Below are 19,274 nucleotides of genomic sequence, written 5' to 3'. Positions count from 1 at the left end.
TTCCTTTTTCTCCCAAAGCCCCCCAATACATAGTTGTATATTAGTTGTGAGTCCTTCTAGTTGTGGCATGTGGGATGTCACCTCAGCATGGCTTGATGAGCAGTGCCATGTCCACATCCAGGATATGAACTGGCAGAACCCTGGGCCACCGAAGTGGAGTGTGAGAACTTAACCACACGGCCACTGGGCCAGCCCTCTCCTGCAGTTTTATATTTGGGGAGTTCTGGCTTTCTTAAGATTTACCTGAGCCAGATATTTTTGTAAGCTTAAAACATTATAGCAATAATGTCTGATATTTCTATGATTCTTTTTTTTTTTTAAAGATTTTATGATTTCCTTTTCTCCCGAAAGCCCCCCAGTACATAGTTGTGTATTTTTAGTTGTGAGTCCTTCTAGTTGTGGCATGTGGGATGCCACCTCAGCCTGGCTTGATGAGCGGTGCTAGGTCCACAGCCAGGATCCGAACCCTGGGCTGCCAAAGTAGAGCACACGAACTTAACCACTCAACCATGGGGCCAGCCCCTGTAATTCTTTATGCAATACTAGAAACAGTTTTTTAACAAAGAAGACAGACACAACTAGACAAAAAGACTCCATGCTTTGCTCTTCTCTCTGCGAGTTCTGGTGCCTCAGTTTCTTAGGAGACACCCATCTGATTTGGCGAGCAGAGACGGAGACGTGTCAACAAGAGCCAGTGTTCCTGCTGCATGTCATTCCAAAGGCTTAAATGACGGACTTCATAAATTAATTTACTCTTAATTCAAATAACATGATGGAACATCTTCCTGAGATACCATGTAATCTTAAACCATGAAGCAATTATATATTTGAATCTATTTTAAAATGTCCATAATAATTAAAAAAAATTAAGAGTGAAGAGAGATGTAGGTATGAAACTCAACTTCAATCCAAAGCCCAAGATTGATTTTCTCAAACTGGAGAAAATTACTCTAAAAAGAGCAAGAAAACTTCTCCTGAGGGGCAGGAATCCTATTACTTTTGATTTTATACCCTAAAGGCTATTATTACACAGTTATTGGCAAATAGTGGATGCTCAATAAAACAAAATGTAAAGAAACTCATTCCGCTGACCATACCTTTGTATTTTTCACCTATTTTTTTGTGTTTGTTTTTTTGGAGGAGGTTAGGGAAGGTTGTGATAGAGGAAAAACGGTAGGTGAATCGGAGAAGACCACTGGCACAGAAACAAGCTAACAATGAAAAAACCCATTGAAGAACCTAGAAATGAATAATCACAAGAGCAAACTGAAGGGACAGAATGCATGGGGATCTGCCATAGCCAGACCTAACCTTGACAGGGTTCTCTCCCACCGGGGAGGCACCAGAACGAGAAGAGGAGCAATGACCCTCATGAAAATTCCAAGGCATATTGCCTGTGGTGCTTACTTCTCCCTAACCAGAGAAAAGCTAACTTTCTACTTTATCCTCTTTAGAAGAACGAACGAAGTTGGCACAATCTTTCACAGTGCTCATCTCTTAAAGCTCAGAACTACTCAAGTTGATTTGCATACAATAATTATTTACTTAATTTTTAACAAGCTCTCAGCTAGATTGTCCTTTCAACCCTTAACAAGCCAAAAATTATGTAAGATTCCTCTTCAAAGGAAAAGAAATTTTCCCCAAATAGGATCTATTGCTAACAACAGAATGCAATTTTCCACATGGCTTCTGCACTAAGATTTAAAGTGGTTCTGTGACAGGCAGGAGAAATTCTTTTGGTATAAGAGCTCTGAGAAACTGAGAAATCTCAGCTGCATCTATTATTGAAAACCAGAGTTTTTTTAATTTAAATTTATCCCTAAAGTTCATATCTTTAGTAAAAGTTCTTAAAAGCAACAAGACAAGAAATTTTTTAAAAAGCTGTACGTTCCCTACAGAGGTGTAAGTTAATCTTAAAAAAAAGAAAGCACAGTGTTTAGAATCCCAATGCTTTATGTAACAGGCTAGCAGAAATGTATCAGGATTTGATTTTTATGATACATTAAGAACCTTACTTTCTGGTTCAAGAAGAAAAAATGCAAACCAACCAATTAATCTATGAATAAAGAGAGTTTCTGAAATCAATTTAATGGAATACATCAGGTTCCAAATCCGGAAGACCTTCTTTTACTCTGGTCGCAGAATGACTCATATTTCAAAGATATAGAGTGAATGGATGTAGTAAGTAAATGAGCCTAGAACCAAAATGTAGTGTTCTCTCAGGGCAGCAGACAAATGAGTCACCCAGACTAGCCCACCGCCCACTCACCAGATGTCCGACTTTGTGTTGTAGCCTTGGTGTTTCAGAGCCTCTGGACTCATATAATGGGGAGTTCCAGTTAAAGTGGTGGCTAGATCGCAGGATCCCATTAGGAGTCGAGAAACTCCAAAATCCCCTTGAAATAATAATTAATTTTATGAATTTTATAACAACAAAAATCAGCACTGGAAATTAACAACTGTGTCTAATTTGACAATTTTAATATGCAATGATTTATAACATCTTAAACAGAGAGGAAAATTATATATTTTAAATTATACAATGCTGGTGAGTAGCTTTAAAAACCAAAGCCTTATAGGAGAAAGAAGACTTTGAGCCAGGAAAGTGAATTATGTAAGCTAAAACTTTTTATTTCTGGAATTGTGGAGAACCAGCAACTTGAAACAAAAAGCTATTTCAAGTCTGAACAACAACAGACAGAATGATTTGGGAAGGGCTGAATATAATCATTTGCAGTTTCATCTGAGGGGGCAGTTTGCTCTTCATTTACAATAAAGAAAACGTTTTAAACAGAAGACCTGAGACTTTTCAAGAACATGACTATAAAAATCTGCCTCCACCAGCTTCTCTATCCTTGCCTAATTAGTTGTTTGCTTTTATGCCTTCCCCTCTCAGAACATCTTACATGAAGATTAAACAATCCAGTAACTGTTACAAGTGGAGGTACAGTTCTGAAGGAGAACTAAAGGTTAACAAAGCCATTACACCAACGTTTTAATTATCTGTGATAACTGCTAACTGCTTGTGGAAAAATAAGTGGGGAAACCTGTAGCAATGAAAACAGTAGAACAAATCTAACTGCTTGCAAACTGCCTGGCATGGAATAGGAACTCAAAAAATATTTGTTAAACCTATCGAGTACATAGCAAATTTATATCTCCATTTATATCAGATAGTCAGAAACAAAATAATTGAGTTTTGTTGGGTCCAACCAAGTAGGAACAAAAATTTGAGAACTTTAATAAACCAATGATTACTCTAACACTTTTAGGTACTATATTCTGCAATTTAATACATCAATAACATGTAGAATATATGCTCCTATGTTTTTAAAATACATACTTTTAAAAATCTTACCAATTTTAAGTAGATTATTTTTCAGAAATATATTCTTTGATTTCAAGTCTCGATGAAGTATCCTCCTACAAAGGGAAAAAAGGATACACAATTGCACGCAAGTTAAAAAAATTTTAAATCCAAAGAGAAATAATATATATGGGTGTATGGGAACTGATTCACACAAATATACACTCCCATGGATATATCTTTCAATGTTTAAAAGCTACAAAGCCACAACATTTCCTAGTTTTCCTGAGGAAATAAGAGTTATGAAACAAAGTTTTAAAGGCAGGGGAGCACGGAGTTGGGAGAAGGGTGATTGATGTGCTTTCAATTATTTTTTTTTTTAATTTTCTTTTCTTTTTTTTAAAGATTGGCACCTGAGCTAACAATCAATGCCAATCTTCTTTCTTTTTTTTCTGTTTTTTCTCCCCAAATCTTCCCAGTACATAGTTGTATATTTAAGTTGTGGGTCCTTCTAGCTGTGGCATGTGGGATGCCGCCTCAGCGTGGCCTGATGAGCGGTGCCATGTCTGCACCCAGGATCCGAACCAGTGAACCTCTGGGCCACCAAAGCAGAGCACGTGAACTTAACCACTATGCCACGGGGCCAGTCCCTCAACTATTTCAATAGGCCAGATTTTACTGTGTTTTTGTAGCATGATCTACATAGTACTATATCCAGTAACCATATACCCAGTTCACAGACTGGGTCATCATAAAGTTTTATAATATATTATATTTATAATTATATTATATTTTATAATATAATTAATATAATTAATTTATATAATTATATATAATATATAATATAATATATTATATTTATAATATATTATATATAATCTACTACATATTATATATATGTTATATATGATATCTTATATAGAATACATATAGTCTCATATATATTATAATCCAAATGCATATATATAATCTCATATCTATTGTAACCCAAATGCTCAGGTTTTATGTATTTGTGGAAATAATAATGTTGACAATGATATTTAGTAATAGATCACATTTATTAAGTTTTACTATAAACCAGCAGTGTAAATTATGTCAGTTAAGACTTTTATTTCTAGAATTATGGAGAACTAGACAGCTTGAAAACTTCTTCCAAAAAAACACACCAAAAAATCTTGAATCAAGTATACAAATACCTTCATATATGCACAGCTGAGTCCTCAGGAAAATGAGACAAATCCCAGGGAATTATCCAAAAAAACCCTGGAAATCAGAATGGGCAGTAGGTGCTGATTTCTCAGCTGCCCTAGAGGGTTGTGCTGGTCTCAGTAACTCATGGGCTGGCTTTAACAGCCTCAGAGAACAACAGCCAAGACCTTAAGCCCATGTAATATGGAAAGCTGGGACTATATGTAGTCTGAATCCTACATGTGATCCATACCTTAAGTGAAAGTATGACTTCAGAAACATCCACTCATGAGTAAACAAAATGATAAGAAAGCTTATATGTATAGGTCTGAACTCTGAGTGGACAAACAAACATCTCCTTAGGTATTTTATAACCATAGCTTTCTGCTCACTCACAGTTGGAATTCAAATACGTGGTAGTGGTACAGCTCCAGAAATCCCAAACCAAGAAATTAACATAAAAATTGGTTCTCAGCTGCTACTACCCTCTTGGGGCATTTGGCAGAAGCAAGGGCAAACTAAGAGTCAGCAGAAAATATATAATAAAATTAAACCCCTGAGAATTTCAGGTAATTTAATAGGATACAAACTATAAGTATATTTTAAATTATTAAAACCATTTTAAAAAGGAATATAAAACACAAGATAGAAACACAATCATATCCAAAAACAGACGATGCCGATTTGAGAAACAATCAAATAAAACTTCTAGGGGAAGAATGTGATTATTAAAATAAGAAACTCAAGATTAAGAGCTCAGCTCCCAACTATGATGGAGTAAGCTTATATCACACTAAATCTCCCACTTCCCACAGTTGTATAGAGAATACTGTAAAATTTAAACAGTGTGAAATCTGGATAAAATTCTTTTTTTAAAAAAAAACAGCTCTTTGAAGATATCAGAGATAAGTTAAGGCAAATGAAGGCACTTGAAGGGCCAGACCCTGGAGAGAAGGAAAACAAAGAAAGGAAATGAGGAAAAGGAAACAAAAGAAAACAAAAGCAAACATTTTCCCTTGCGTTTTCCTCTCAGAGAATTCGGCATAAGCAGAATGCCGTGGCCAAGAGTTTGCAGCAGTTTCATTCCTCTAGGAAGACAAACATTGTAGTTCAGGGCTACAAAGGCAGCCAGGACTTGAGGGGCAAAATTTCCAGAGAAAAAGGGACCAAAGAGAAGTGAGTCTCACCCTGCGTAGATTCTACCCTTGAAGTACTTGCTGACTCCTAAGCAGTTCAGTGACAAGACATTAAGGAGAAAGCAGCTGCTAAGAGGCTAAAAAGCCAAGCAGAGCTTTCAGTAGATTTGCAAAGCTGAGGAGGGGTCCTGGTAGATATCTAAAGCCTTCAGCTAGAAGCCCTGAGGGACTACTTAGAAATAAAGGCAAACTGGAAATAGATCAGCCCCCACAAAGTCTGAAACCTAGCCTTAAACTATCTCAGTCCCTAATTGGATCAAGCTGATCTGCCCCTACTGTAACTAACAGCCAGAAAAAATATTAAATCCTCTCCAGAGGAAGATAATATCATTCAAAGTCTCTATACTGTTTTAGACATATAGTCTGGCATTCACTCAGAAACTACCAGGCATGCCAAGAGGTAAGACCAATGACCAAAAACCAAAAGAAAAAAAAACACAGACACAAATCCATAGGTGATCCACCTATTGGAATTATTGGACAAGGACTTAAAAGTAACTATGACAATTATGTTCATGAAAATGAATGACACAATGGTGAACTTCATCAGAGGACTAGATGCTATATACAATTTTAAAAAGAATTCAACAGAAATTATTGAGTTGAAACAAATATAATTACTAAAATTAAGAGTTCAGTAGATATGTTTGAAAGCAGATGACACACAGCAGAAGAGAGGATTTAGAAACTGGAATAATGGTTAGTGAAAAATATTCAGACTGAAGCACACACACAAAAAGAGGTCAAAAACATAGACAAGAGTATAAGAGACATTTTAAATATGGTTTTAAAAAGTTCTAACATATGTGTAAATTGATCCCTAGAAGGAATTCATAGAAATGGAGACCAGAATGTGAAAGTCCAACATACATCTAATAGACACTCTGAAAGAAGAGAAGAGAAGAGAGAAGAGACAAAATCCAAAGAGATAATGGGAGAAGGGAATTTTCAGAATTTAGAAAGACATGAATTCACAAGATCAAAAGCAAAACAAATCTCCAGCAGAAGAAAAAGAAAAGGAAGAAAGATATCTACAACTAAATGAAACTCTCTAATACTGGAGAACACCGATGATAAAGAGAGGATATTGAGAACTAGGTAAAAGAAAAGAGATTATCTTAACAGACAATTAAATGGAAAGTGACTTCTCAACATCAGCGACAGAATCCAGAAGACAGAGGGATAATATTTTCAAAGTGTTAGAATATCTGTCAACCTGGAATTTTATGCCTAATAACTAATATGTAATATATTAGCTAAATGTTTTATAAAATAGTCAAATTATTATAAAAGAACAAGTAAAAACTGAAGATGTTTTCAAGCAAACAAACCAAAAAATTGATAGTGTTTACCATTCACATAACTTAAAGATTTATTTCTGGGAAAATGAAAATGCCACAGAAGGAAGGCCTGGGACACAAAAAGGAGTGGTGAACCAAGAGATTGATAAATCTAAGCAAATCTAAGCAAGGGTCAGTTTAAGACCAATTATAACGGTAACGTTAATCGCTAAATTGTATTCAGAGAAAATAGAACCGAAATCCTGAATAACAATAATATAAAAGGAAGGAGGAAAGTAATTGGAGTTAAAATCTTTATAATGTTTAAGAAAAGCATCCATACATTAACTTCAAACTTCATTTATTCAAGTATGCATTTAATAATTGAAGGGTAAACACTAAAACAATAGGAACAAAATGCATAACTGTTAAACTAAGTAGAAAAAAAGGGGAATAACAAAAACCTGACCAATCCAAAGAAGTCAGGGAAAGGAGAAAAACAAGTGTAACAAAATAAAATGATAGAAATACATTTCATATATTGTTAATCACGACAGACTAAAATCATCAGTTAACTTTTTTTTTTTTTGAGGAAGATTAGCCCTGAGCTAACTGCTGCCAATTCTCCTCTTTTTGCTGAGGAAGACTGGCCCTGAGCTAACATCCATGCCCATCTTCCTCTACTTTATACATGGGATGCCTGCCACAGCACGGTTTGCCAAGCAGTGCCATGTCCGCACCTGGGATCCGAACCGGTGAACCCCAGGCCGCCGAAGTAGAATGTGCACACTTAACCGCTGCGCCACTGAGCCGGCCCTTAACTATCTTTAAAAAAATTTGTTATAAAGAACACACTTAAAACATAAGGACAGAGAAAGATTTGAAAGTAAGAGGATAAAAAAGATACTGCAGGCAAAGGAAAGCTGGCAAAAAGCAATATTAAGTAAATTTAAGGACAAAGAATATCACCACAAAATGAACAAATCAATAATTTATTGGGAAGATTTTAAAATTCTGTACTTGTGTGCAACTTACAACACAGGCTTAAATATATAGTGAAAATTAATACTAAAAGAATTTAAGGAGAAATTAACAAATCCACAATCATAATGGGAAATTTAACATATCTCCCTCAATAATTAATAGATTCAGTAGACAAAAAAATTAATAAGGATATAGATTTTAGCAACACAATTATAAATGAAAAACTTATAAATTAAAAAATTATAAATTAAAAAAATTATAAATTGAAAAACACAATTACCTTGAGCTAATGCACAGAAATTGAATATTGCACCAAAAAATTTAAAAATGCCTGTTATTTTAGGCACACATGGAGTACTTTCAAAAATTGACAGTGAACTAATCCATACAGCAGGTCTCAGCAGATTACAAAGAGTCAGCACCACACAGTCCACACATTCTCTGGCCTCAGTGAAGTTAAATTAGAACCCTGTAAGGTACTTAGAACAGTGCCGGGCACTGGCGACGACAGATCAAGACAGACAAATTCTCTTTGTTCGTGATGCTCCATTCTGGTAAGGTAAATAGGCAGAAAACAACTAACTGAGCAGACATATAATAGGATGTCAGCTAACAATTAATACTATTAAAACAATAAAGCAGAGTAAGGGGCTAGGGACTAACCAGGGTAGGGAGATGCTAGTTTAGCTCAGGTGGTCAGTGAATGCCTTGGAGAAAGTGACATTAGAGCAGAGATGTGAATGAAGCAAGGGGATGAGGCACGGTTGTGATTGTTATTGTTACTGCTCATATTGCTAATGTTATTGTTACCACCAATATACCAACAAGGAAAGTCTGTGTGAGGATAGCAAGCAAAGGATGATGAACAGGGAACAACAGAGCAGTTGAGTTACCCAGAGTACCTCAAAACCCAGGATTGAACTATCGGGAGGGGTTTAAACCACACTGTCCTTCCCCTCACTCTTCCACACCCCACTCCCTGCTCAAGATCCCCCTTGACCCCTACTGCTGGCTGAATTAAGGACAGTTCAGCATTTAGAGTCTTCTATTTCCAGCTTCCTCCTCCACCTATTCATACATCTGTAAGAAATGGCCCGACAAAGGATTTTTTCCAATTGGTTAATTTACTTACACGAAATATAAATAAACATATAGTTATATATTTGGAGTACCTTTTAAAGGGAAAAAAACTCAAGCCAAGAAAATCTGGGCCAATAAATTGTCAGATCTCTGTTGTAACCAATCTGGCGCTTGCTTTATCTCAAACACAGCACATGCGTTTCTTCTTCTCTGTCACTGCTCGTATTAAAATGTCCTCCTCTATCATGTCTGCCTCTCAGATTCCCATCTGTTCTTCAGGATTCTATTGGATACAAACCTCATGTACCTCCTTGGAGTCCACTGACTCTTTCCTTCCAAAGATGCTGCCTATCTCTGATCCTGGAGGCCCATCGGTCACTTGTCGGGAATGCCAGGCCCTCTGGCTCTTGCCACATCTGGACTAGGATGAAACAGCACACCACAGGACATGGGATCCAGCATTCCAAGAGGCAATGGAAGGAACTAGATGCAACTTGAACGTGCAAGGGAATTAACTCCCTTGGAGTGAACCAGTGAGAGACAAGAGGAGAAAGAAGATAGGCAGATGAATTTCCCCTTCTTTCTCTCCCCAAAGCATGCTATCCACACGCCTACAAGCCATGCAAATATGCCTGCTGAGCAACCTGCTGCTGTCTTTCCCAGCTCTGTGTGAAGTGATGGCCAGTACAATGACACACCACTTCAATTTGCTTCACATGCTTGCCTCACTTCAATTTATCCTCACTCTTACCATCCTGGGTCTGTATCTTCCAAAAAAGGTATCAGCATCTCAATCCTTGCCCCAGGCTTTGTTTCGCAGAGGCCCAAGCTTAGAAAGGATCCCCCTTCCATCATTTTCTCCTAATTCCTAACCACCATTCCTACTACCACCACCAAATTAGACATGCTCTCCCACTTCTCTTCTCCTTTTGACACTATATGCTACAGTTGACCAACCACTCTTGCTAAATTGTAAGCTCCACGAGGTCCATGCCTGACTTGCCTGTATTATTCCCTGTAACACTGCAAACATTTAATAAAATTGGTACGTTGAACTTGATTGAATGCTTGAGTTTACATGTGCCTAAACTTTTCAAACTATTTTTGATTGACATCTCTCCAAAACGAACTATATAATTCTCTGACTTCACAAACAAAGGCTATTTTTAACTCATGATTATAACAGGCATCAATTACTATGATGTATCTAATCGCCAGGCCTAAACAGGAGACCCCAGTCTGGAAGTAGTATCCCTGAGACTTAGGTTGGAAACAAGAATGTGGCTTTATAAAATGAAAATTTGCTCCTGAAAACTCAACTTAAAAACCTTCCACCACTCTGCACTGCTTCCAGAATAGAGTCTAAAATCATATACATGGGGGCCGGTCCTATGGCCCAGTGGTTAAGTTCACTCACTCTGCTTTGGTGGCCCAGGGTTTCGCCAGTTCAGATCCTGGGCACTGACAAGGCACTGCTCGTCCAGCCATGCTGAGGTGGTGTCCCACATAGCACAACCAGAGGCACTCACGAGCAGAATATATACAACTATGTACTGGGGGGCTTTGGGGAGAAGAATGAAAAAAAAAAAAAGAGTGGCAACAGATGTTAGCTCAGGTGCCAATCTTTGAAAAAAAAAAAAAAACCCTATACATGGCCTACCAGAGACAGCAAGATCTGGCCCTCCCAATGCCTCTGGCAGCCTCAGCAAAACACAGGCTGGGTCTGTGTCATCTTTTCCTCTTCCACTCAGATCTTTACTCATCGTATAGGCTCAATAAATATATGGTAATTTTAGAAACACTATCGTTGGCACAAAGATGAATACCATCTTATGGAGCTCATTCATTCACAAAAATAATTAATGAGTGCCAACTACATGCTATGTGCTGTACACATAATTTGAGAAATAGAAAGATTCATAAAACAAGGCCATATGTCCCATAATGCTTACAATCAGGTTGGAGAGATAAAAGAAAAGTACACAAATAACTATAGGAGATAGCAAAAGGGAACCCAGCCATCACCACCTTATTAAGAATCATTTATAATTGGTTACCAATACAGACATTCACCAGGTCATAAGGAAACTTCTTTCCCAACAAATGATTACTCTTATATACCTGCCCACAAAATTGTACTATTATTAGTTACACCAGAAGGACTAGTTATAAAAATACTTCTTTTTTTACCTTTACGATTAATGATAACACAGGTGTAGTAATGTTACCTTGGTACAGTGGTCAGACCTCAGCCATCCAGAGCAAAGCTACAAGCCATGACTGAGGAGCAGGGCCAAAGAAAAGCCACTTACTAAGCCCACCTACTTTACTTCATAGGAGACAAATGGACACACTCAAACAGGGAATGGAATCAGAATTGTATATAAGACGAAGAATTGGGGATGATGGCAGGAGTTTCCTCGAACTCAAATACTCTTTGTTGTCTTTAAGGCTTCGGAGAATTAGAGAGGAATAAGCCTGCTTTCAAGAGTGGAGACGAAAGGGAAGCATAAAACTGGGCACCAAGAGTCTGGGCCACTTCATTTTAGGGCAAATAACCCCAGGTGTCATAATCTAACGCTTTATGCTACTATTTTTATGCCCAATCTGAAGAGGAGGAAATCAAGGCTTAGAAAATCTAAATAACTTACCCAAGGTCACACAGCCTATGAGTATAAACAGTTCTGTTTGACCCCACAAACCACTATTCCCATCCAGGTCTGTTTTACTATGTTGATTTTAAACAAAGAGGGCACAAAAATGAAGGCCATCTACCTATGCTCATTCATTAACCCGAAAAAACAAGAGAAACTTTGCATTTAATCAATATTCTCTCCTGCCTTCTTACATGCCTACAAAATCTAGAGCTGGGCAGTGCATGAGCACGTTGTTGACTACTTAATGGTTAAAAGGAAAACAATTATATTTAACAAAAGAGGGTTAAATAAAATTTGGCCTCCTCTATGCCCACTCTTGGGGTTCCATTGGTGAGGCAGGAACCGTTGAGCGCCTGCCCAGTGACCATTCTCCTGCTCTTCTCCTTTGCCATCAGAGCCCCACAGCCCTGGGGAGGCTGAGCCCTCCTCAGTCCTAAGAAAAAGGCGAGTATACATTAGAAAGCAGTTCTGAGAAGTAATTAGCTGGCACCATGGTAATGGAATAATAAATTCTATGCAACAGAGCAGATATAACACTATTTGGTAAATTTTTTAAAAGTATAATTTATTGACTTTATGATTATAGTAAGAAAAACTAATTCCAGCAAGAAAGTCTTGTCATATATTTGGTTAGTATCTTTTCCTTTAAAGCATATAAAAATCAAATCCAAGAAATAACAAAGTGACTAGTAATAGAGATAATTTATATAAAATATAAAATATTTTTTCTAAAAAGCTCAAAGTAGCTCTCCATCTATTATCTTATACGTCCCACACCATATCTCTAGGAGTGGTAGATTGCTCTCGTTTCCAAGTTTCAGGATGCCTAAGAGAGTTAAGAGACCTGGCTAAGAAGAGATGACAACTGTGGCCAAATACACAGTAGAGCTCCTGCCTCTGTCTCCTCCATCAGGTCGTTTTCTACATCTTCCAGCCTCCAGGACCGCAGCAGAGGGAAGAACAGCCTGTGGAAGTAGATAGAGTGTGTGTTTCTCGGGCCCCCAGCCCAAGGCAGGACTGTGGAAGAGGTCTGGACAATTTAACCTTCATGTCCCTTTAAGCCCTTATCTTAATAGTTCCTGAAACCTCAGTTTCCTTCCCCACAGGTCTGTCCTTCATCTGGCAGGGTCTCAGGGTGAACTGCAAACTCTTCTTGCTGAAGATGCTTGCACAAGCAATGACTCCTTGGTGATGCACGGCCCAAGCAGCCCCCATTGCCGGTCTCTGTCGTGTGGCCTCCGTCCTAGATTCTGAGGTGCCTGCCTGGCTTCCTCATCGGTACTGTGGACCCTCACAACCATGACGAGCCCTCTGTGTTGTGAGTCAGGGACAGAGTCAGGTCCTCCTCCAACATTCATATAGCCAACACAGCAGGAGTTGCCTGTACCTGGTACTGGGGTGGGGTCTCCTTGAAAAAAGTGACTTCAGGACATCCTCAAGCGGTGGGAGCTGGGAGAAAGCAAGAATCTCCAGTGACACCACAACTTCTCTCTGCTTTTCCATCTTCAAACCTGGGCTAGCACACCTCCATCCCTCGGCAAGTTCACTGACCTAGATTCTCAAGGAGGTTCCTTCCCTGGGAGCCTCACTGCACTAAAAATGAACTCCTCATGTCACCTTTCAGGGAATATTTAGCTATTCTAACACAATACCTCAGCAAGCTGGTTGGGGAAACATGTGGGCTGCTAGGTGCCGAGGCAGTCGTCCTATGTAGGGAAAGTGGCCCAGCCCTGGTCTCTCCTCCACTGTGAAAGCACCAACATCAGCCAGGCCTCAAGAACCCCAGCAAACGGGGTCTCTGCAGAGAGGCTGCTCTGTCCTTCACCTTAAAAAATCTAAGCTGTGTGAACGCCCTCTTCAACAGAAAGGAGTTTGGGGGTTTTTTGTTTTGCTTTTCGGTTTCTGTCTTAGCACTGGGAACAACAAAAGAAGAAGAAGACATTGTTTCTGCCCCCAAGGAAACATGGGTGCTTCCCATGGATGCTGTGGCATCCAGAGAAGATGATGCTTCAAAGAAAAGCCAATTAATCGGACCAAAGAGAAGAAAGCCTACAGGACTGCACTTTCAGAGACGGGAAAGTTCTAGCTCTGTCTAAGGTTCCAAAGTCCCACAAACACTGCCTTGGAACACAAACACCTTTGAAATATTTAGATCTGTCTGTGCGCCAGAAGTTCAGGCCCACAGGGAGGAATGAGCTTTAGTGCTACATTCTCAAGATAGCTTTTAGTGAACTGTGAATATTCTCAGCTTTTAACATCATTATTTCTACGTGTTTATGCCATATGCTAGAGATTTAGAATATTACAAATGTATAAATAAACCAGATTAAAATATGTACAGGAAAGCTCCAAAGAAGTGAAAAAAAATCTTCATTTCTTCTGTAACCTCATTCTTCTTAGGTTTTTCAGGGTCTTCTTAATCTCCTCTGTTGCTGTCCTGTATTAGTCTTAGGTTCTCCAGAAAAACAGAACCAACAGGAGAGATGGAGATTGAGATCCAGATCCAGATGAAGATCTAGATAGACATGGAGATTTATCATGAGGAATTGGCTCACGCAACTATGGAGGCTGAGAAATTCCACGATTGACAAGCTGGAGACCCAGGAAAGCTGGTGGTGTCATTCGGTCTGAGGTTAAAGGCCTGAGAACCAGGCGAGTCACTGAGCTAAGTCTCTTAGTCCAAGGGCAGGAGCAGATGAGATGAGACCAGATGGCCCAGCTCCATCAGTGAGGAAGGAAAAAGGGGCAAATTCCTCCTTCCTCTACCTTCTGTTCTGTTCAGGCCCTCAAGGGATTGGATGGTATCCAACCACGTTGGAGAGGGCAATCTGCTTTACTGAGTTCACTGATCCAAATACACATCTTATCCTGAAACACTTTCACAGATACACCCAGGAGCAATGTTTAATCTGGGTACCCCATGGCTTGCTCAAGTTGACGCATAAAATTAACCATCACCCACACTAGAACAATTGGCAAGGCATTTGCAACAGAAGAACCAAACCTAACTTCTTCCCATGTATTGTTTCCAAGGCAATCTTCTTCCTAACTCATTTGTAAGCAATCTATGTAATTTTCAAAATATGTTTTAATGTATACTACAGAACATATGAGGAAAAGGCTGCAATAATGCTTTGTAGGTAGATCTATTTTTACTGACTATAGTTGGAAAGATTTAAGTTGAAAGCTTAGTGAAACATTATGGTAGTCTGTATTCTTGTTCTCAAATATTCACACATCTTGTGCCTGGCAGTGAGTGTCCCCTTTGGGAGGAATGGGCATCCTTACCCCTCAGACACTGGGCTTGGTCATGTGACTTGCTCTGGTCAATGGCATCTGAGTGGACGGGGTGATTGTCAGGTCTGAGCAGAATTGTTGAGTCATGGAGTGTTTCCACTAACTCTCTTGCTTTTCCCTCTGCCATGAGAAAAGCACGTCCCAGATAGGAGCTGCTCCTTCAGTTTGGGTTCTGGAATGGAAGGACGTAGAGCAGACTCACAGCCAATCTGCAGCTGCCAGCATGCAACACAAGATTGTTGTAAGCCACTGAGATGGAGGGTTTTTGTTAACACAGCATGACTTTCTTCAGCAGGAAGGAGTTTTAGTGCCATATTCTCAAGGTAGATTTAGTGAACTATGAATATTCTCAGATATTTTCAGATCTCCTGTGGCACTTATTTTACATCATTATATATGTGTCTATGCCGTGTTAATAGAATAATTCTTTTGGATTTAAATTGTTTTAAATTTAACAGACAGTTAAGATAGTTTATTTTTCACAGGAAACATATTTTAGATCTATGCAAATTAAATATTTATAAAACTAACAGAAGTGAAAAGTAGATTACGTATTTATGATCAGAAATAAGGTAGCATTTCTTCATTTAAAAACTATTCTGGGGGCCGGCCTGGTGACATGGTGGTTGAGTTTGTGCACTCTGCTTCGGCGGCCCGGGGTTTGCAGGTTTGGATCACAGGCACTGACCCATGCTGTGGCAGCATCCCACATACAAAGCAGAGGAAGACTGGCATGGATGTTAGCTCAGGGCCAATCTTCCTCACCAAAAAAGGAAAAACAAACTATTCTGGAGAGTGGATCAAGATGGAGATACCTGTTTCCCCATTCCACCCCAAATTCCCAGAAATATGAGGAATTTTTCAAGAGGAAATTCATAATAGTGCTAGAAAACAATAGTTATATACAGGCGAGAATTTTCAAAAGAGCTCTGAAAAAATGCAAAAAGAGGAGCCCCAAATTTAAAACATATAGGTGTAGATGACTGCTGCTTCTGTATCCCTCTACCACAGCAGCAACCAGCTCGATAACGTGCCCTGTATGGCTTCTCTCACTTCCCCATCTCACTCTCTCTCCCCACTCACTGGCTTCTGCTTCCTGAGATCACCTCCTAGATAAACTTCTTGTACCCCAGTTTTGGGTTCAAGCATCTGATATTGGAGGAACCCAGATGAGTCTTGGTGTTTTCTCAAGATCTAGGGCCTCACTTCTAACTTCCTTGTCTCTCTCTAACTCTCTTTCTCTTTGTCTCTCCATATTCCATCCAGCATATTCACAATTAAACTCAGTATCATTGTTTCAAACGTGTCTTCCCAACTTCTCACTCACCTTGGGTTCATCCTTGACCTTCTCCTATCACAGCTCACATACCCACTTAATTTCAAGCCCAGTCATTTCTACTTATCAAGTTCACTCTCATCCTTCTGCATCCTGCCCACAGCTGCCACATTGGTTCCGATCTAACAGCCTCACGCATGGACATTATAAAAGGTTCCAGATGGATAACTCAAGTTCCCCTCTCTCCCCTCCATAATTTGTCATCTAATCTTCCTGAAGCTCTGGTTATATTGTAGCCCCACTCAAAAGACTTCTATGGCATCAACGTTTACAAAATAAAGCCCTCCACAACTTGATCTCAACTACCTTTCCTCACAACCTCACTCATGTATCCCAAGAGCCATCCCAACTCAACCACTCATCACTAACTCTGAAAGTGCCATGTTTTCCCAGCTCTGTGCCTTTGCTCACTCTGTCGCCTAAACCTAGAAAGCTCTGAGCCACCTTTGACCATTTTCAAAACCTACCTTGCGTCAAATATCACTCTTCCAAGAAGCCTTCATTGATTCTCCCAAATAGAAACATACCCCTTTTCAGATCTCCTATGGCACTTAAATTTTTCTCTTCTTGGCACTCATCACTTGTCTTACATTAGAGTATATTTTACCTTAAAGTGCATAAATCTTAAGCTTGATTAATTTTTATACATATATATCACCTTTGTAATCCTCTACCCAGATCAGATATAGAACATTTCCAGCATACCAGAAGGTTTCTGTGTGCCCCTTGCAGTCAAAATCCCCATCCAAGGGTAATCTCTATTCTGACTTACCATAGATTAGTTTTGCCCATTTTCGAATTTCACATAAATGGAGTCATATAGTATGTACTCTTTTTGCATCTGGCTTCTTTCCACCAACATCATGTCTCTGAGATTCATCCAGGTCATGCGTATCAATTGTGTGTGATTCTTTTATTGTAGAGCAGTATTCTACTGTGTGGCTATACCAAAATTTATTTATCCATTCTACTGTAAATGGACATTTCTCAGTGTTTTGCCTATTTGCCTATTTGAATATGCATTGAGATATTCCCTACAGCCCTATAAGTAAGCAAGGTTGTTGTTGTTAGTGCCATCAGGTTGGTTCCAACTCCTAGTGACACTGCATACAGAAGAGCACAACTCTGCTCGGGCTTTTTGTGCCATCCTCTCACCTCCAACACTATATCAGACAATATTCTGCTGCCAGTCATAGAATTTTCATGACCAATTTTTTTGGAAGTGGGTGACCAGGTCCTTCTTCCTAGTCTGTTTTTTTTTTTTTTTCCTGAGGAAGATTTACCCTGAGCTAACATCTGTGCCAATCTTCCTCCACTTTATATGTGTGTCACCACCACAGCATGGTTGAGGAGTGGTGTAGGTTTGTGCCTGGAATCTGAACCCACAACCCTGGGCTGCTGAAGCTGAGCACATCAAACTTAACCACTACATCATGGGGCTGGCCCCATAGTCTGTCTTAGTCTGGAAGCTCTGCTGAAACCTGCCCACCATGAATGACCCTGCTGAAATACCAGTGAAATACCAGTGGAACAGCTTTCAGCATCACAGCAACATGCAGCCACCACAGTATGACAACCAACAGATGGGTGGTGTGGTTCCCTCACCGAGAAACAAACCCAGGCCATGGCAGTGAGAGGTCTGAATCTTAACCATTAGACCACCAGGCTGGCTAAGTAAGCAGGGAGAGTCCCATTGTTATCGTTGTTTTACAGATGAGGAAACAAGGCTCAGAGAGGTTAAGCAGCTTGTCCAGGGCCATAATCCAGTACATAGCAGAGACTCTGAGTCCTGCACATCCACCATGCTACCCTGTTTATAGTTACTTGGGTACATGTTTTCTCTCCACTGGTTTACTAACCGCTCTTTGTGGTTAGGCCTTACTTTCCAGTTATCACTATTTAATAAATGAATAAATGAACTTAAATATAAAATTGAAATTTCTCTGTCTATAGAGAAAAACTTTACAGTTGGTTATACTAACATAATGAATAAGAAGCACTATCATTTACTACCTGAATCACAAAGGATGTTATTTCAGATCCACAGATCCACAAATATCCAAACATTTAGCTCCATTTAATCACTTTTTGGAATGTTGGAGAATTTGAAAAAAATTTAAATCCTCTCTTTGAGGGATTATTTTAAACTCACTTATTTTAACTATTATTAAGCAGATCCAAATATATCAAAAATATTTGGGTTCTGGGGCCGGCCCGGGGGTGCAGCGGTTAAGTGGGCACGTTCCACTTCGGCGGCCCAGGGTTCGCTGGTTCGGATCCTGGGTGCAGACATGGCACCGCTTGGCAAGCCATGCTGTGGTAGGCGTCCCACATATAAAGTAGAGGAAGATGGGCATGGATGTTAGCTCAGGGCCAGTCTTCCTCAGCAAAAAGAGGAGGATTGGCAGCAGATGTGAGCTCAGGGCTAATCTTCCTCAAAAAAAAAAAAAAAAAAAAAAATTGCGGTTCCTAAATCAACCAGATTTCAGTTTTCTATTTTGCACATAGAACACCAAATCTGGTATCTTCACATGTGTTATTTTCCTTATGTAAAGCTAATAAATATTCTATGGAATAGTAAAGAAAATAAATACCAATAAAACCATAAATGCACAGATGTCCTAAATTTCAGCAACTTTAGGTGGTTTATTAAAAGATCATTTGATATTCTTTATCATCATCTCTCGGGATAGTTTGACATCATTCAAAAGATTGTAATGAGTTGTCAATAAGTCAGTGGCTATCTATATCACCAAGCATATGTTTCAGAAGATACACAGCAAAGCACAGAATAATCCGATTACTTTTCACATGATCAGAAACCACAGGTGACACATTTAAGCTATCTGACATCCATGGATAGCCAGACCTTTGTGTACCCTACAAATTTCCACTTATGCTCAAGAAGAATGTTACCACATGTTCTGTCCACTCCTAAGTTGAAAGCTA

At 39.2% G+C, this 19,274-nt stretch overlaps 1 protein-coding gene across 15 annotated transcripts in view; it reads right to left on the bottom strand.

Moving 5' to 3' along the window:
• Positions 1-19,274, bottom strand: part of NEK11 (NIMA related kinase 11) — a 245,575-nt gene that overhangs the window by 161,434 nt on the left and 64,867 nt on the right. For 14 of the 15 annotated variants that reach the window (XM_046678210.1, XM_046678237.1, XM_046678221.1 and 11 more), the window contains 2 exons: positions 3,359-3,423; positions 2,270-2,396 (listed from right to left, as the gene is read on the bottom strand). In XM_046678210.1, the coding sequence (XP_046534166.1) occupies positions 2,270-2,396; positions 3,359-3,423 (192 nt within the window). Of the gene's footprint in view, positions 1-2,269; positions 2,397-3,358; positions 3,424-9,333; positions 9,430-19,274 lie in introns of those variants that run through there. The other variant, XM_046678257.1, reaches the window with a different exon arrangement.

Source organism: Equus quagga, chromosome 1 (genome assembly GCF_021613505.1).
Source record: "Equus quagga isolate Etosha38 chromosome 1, UCLA_HA_Equagga_1.0, whole genome shotgun sequence".
Classification (NCBI taxonomy): domain Eukaryota; kingdom Metazoa; phylum Chordata; class Mammalia; order Perissodactyla; family Equidae; genus Equus; species Equus quagga.
The sequence above is the reverse complement of the archived record's forward strand: the minus strand, read 5'-3'. Positions and strand labels throughout refer to the sequence as shown.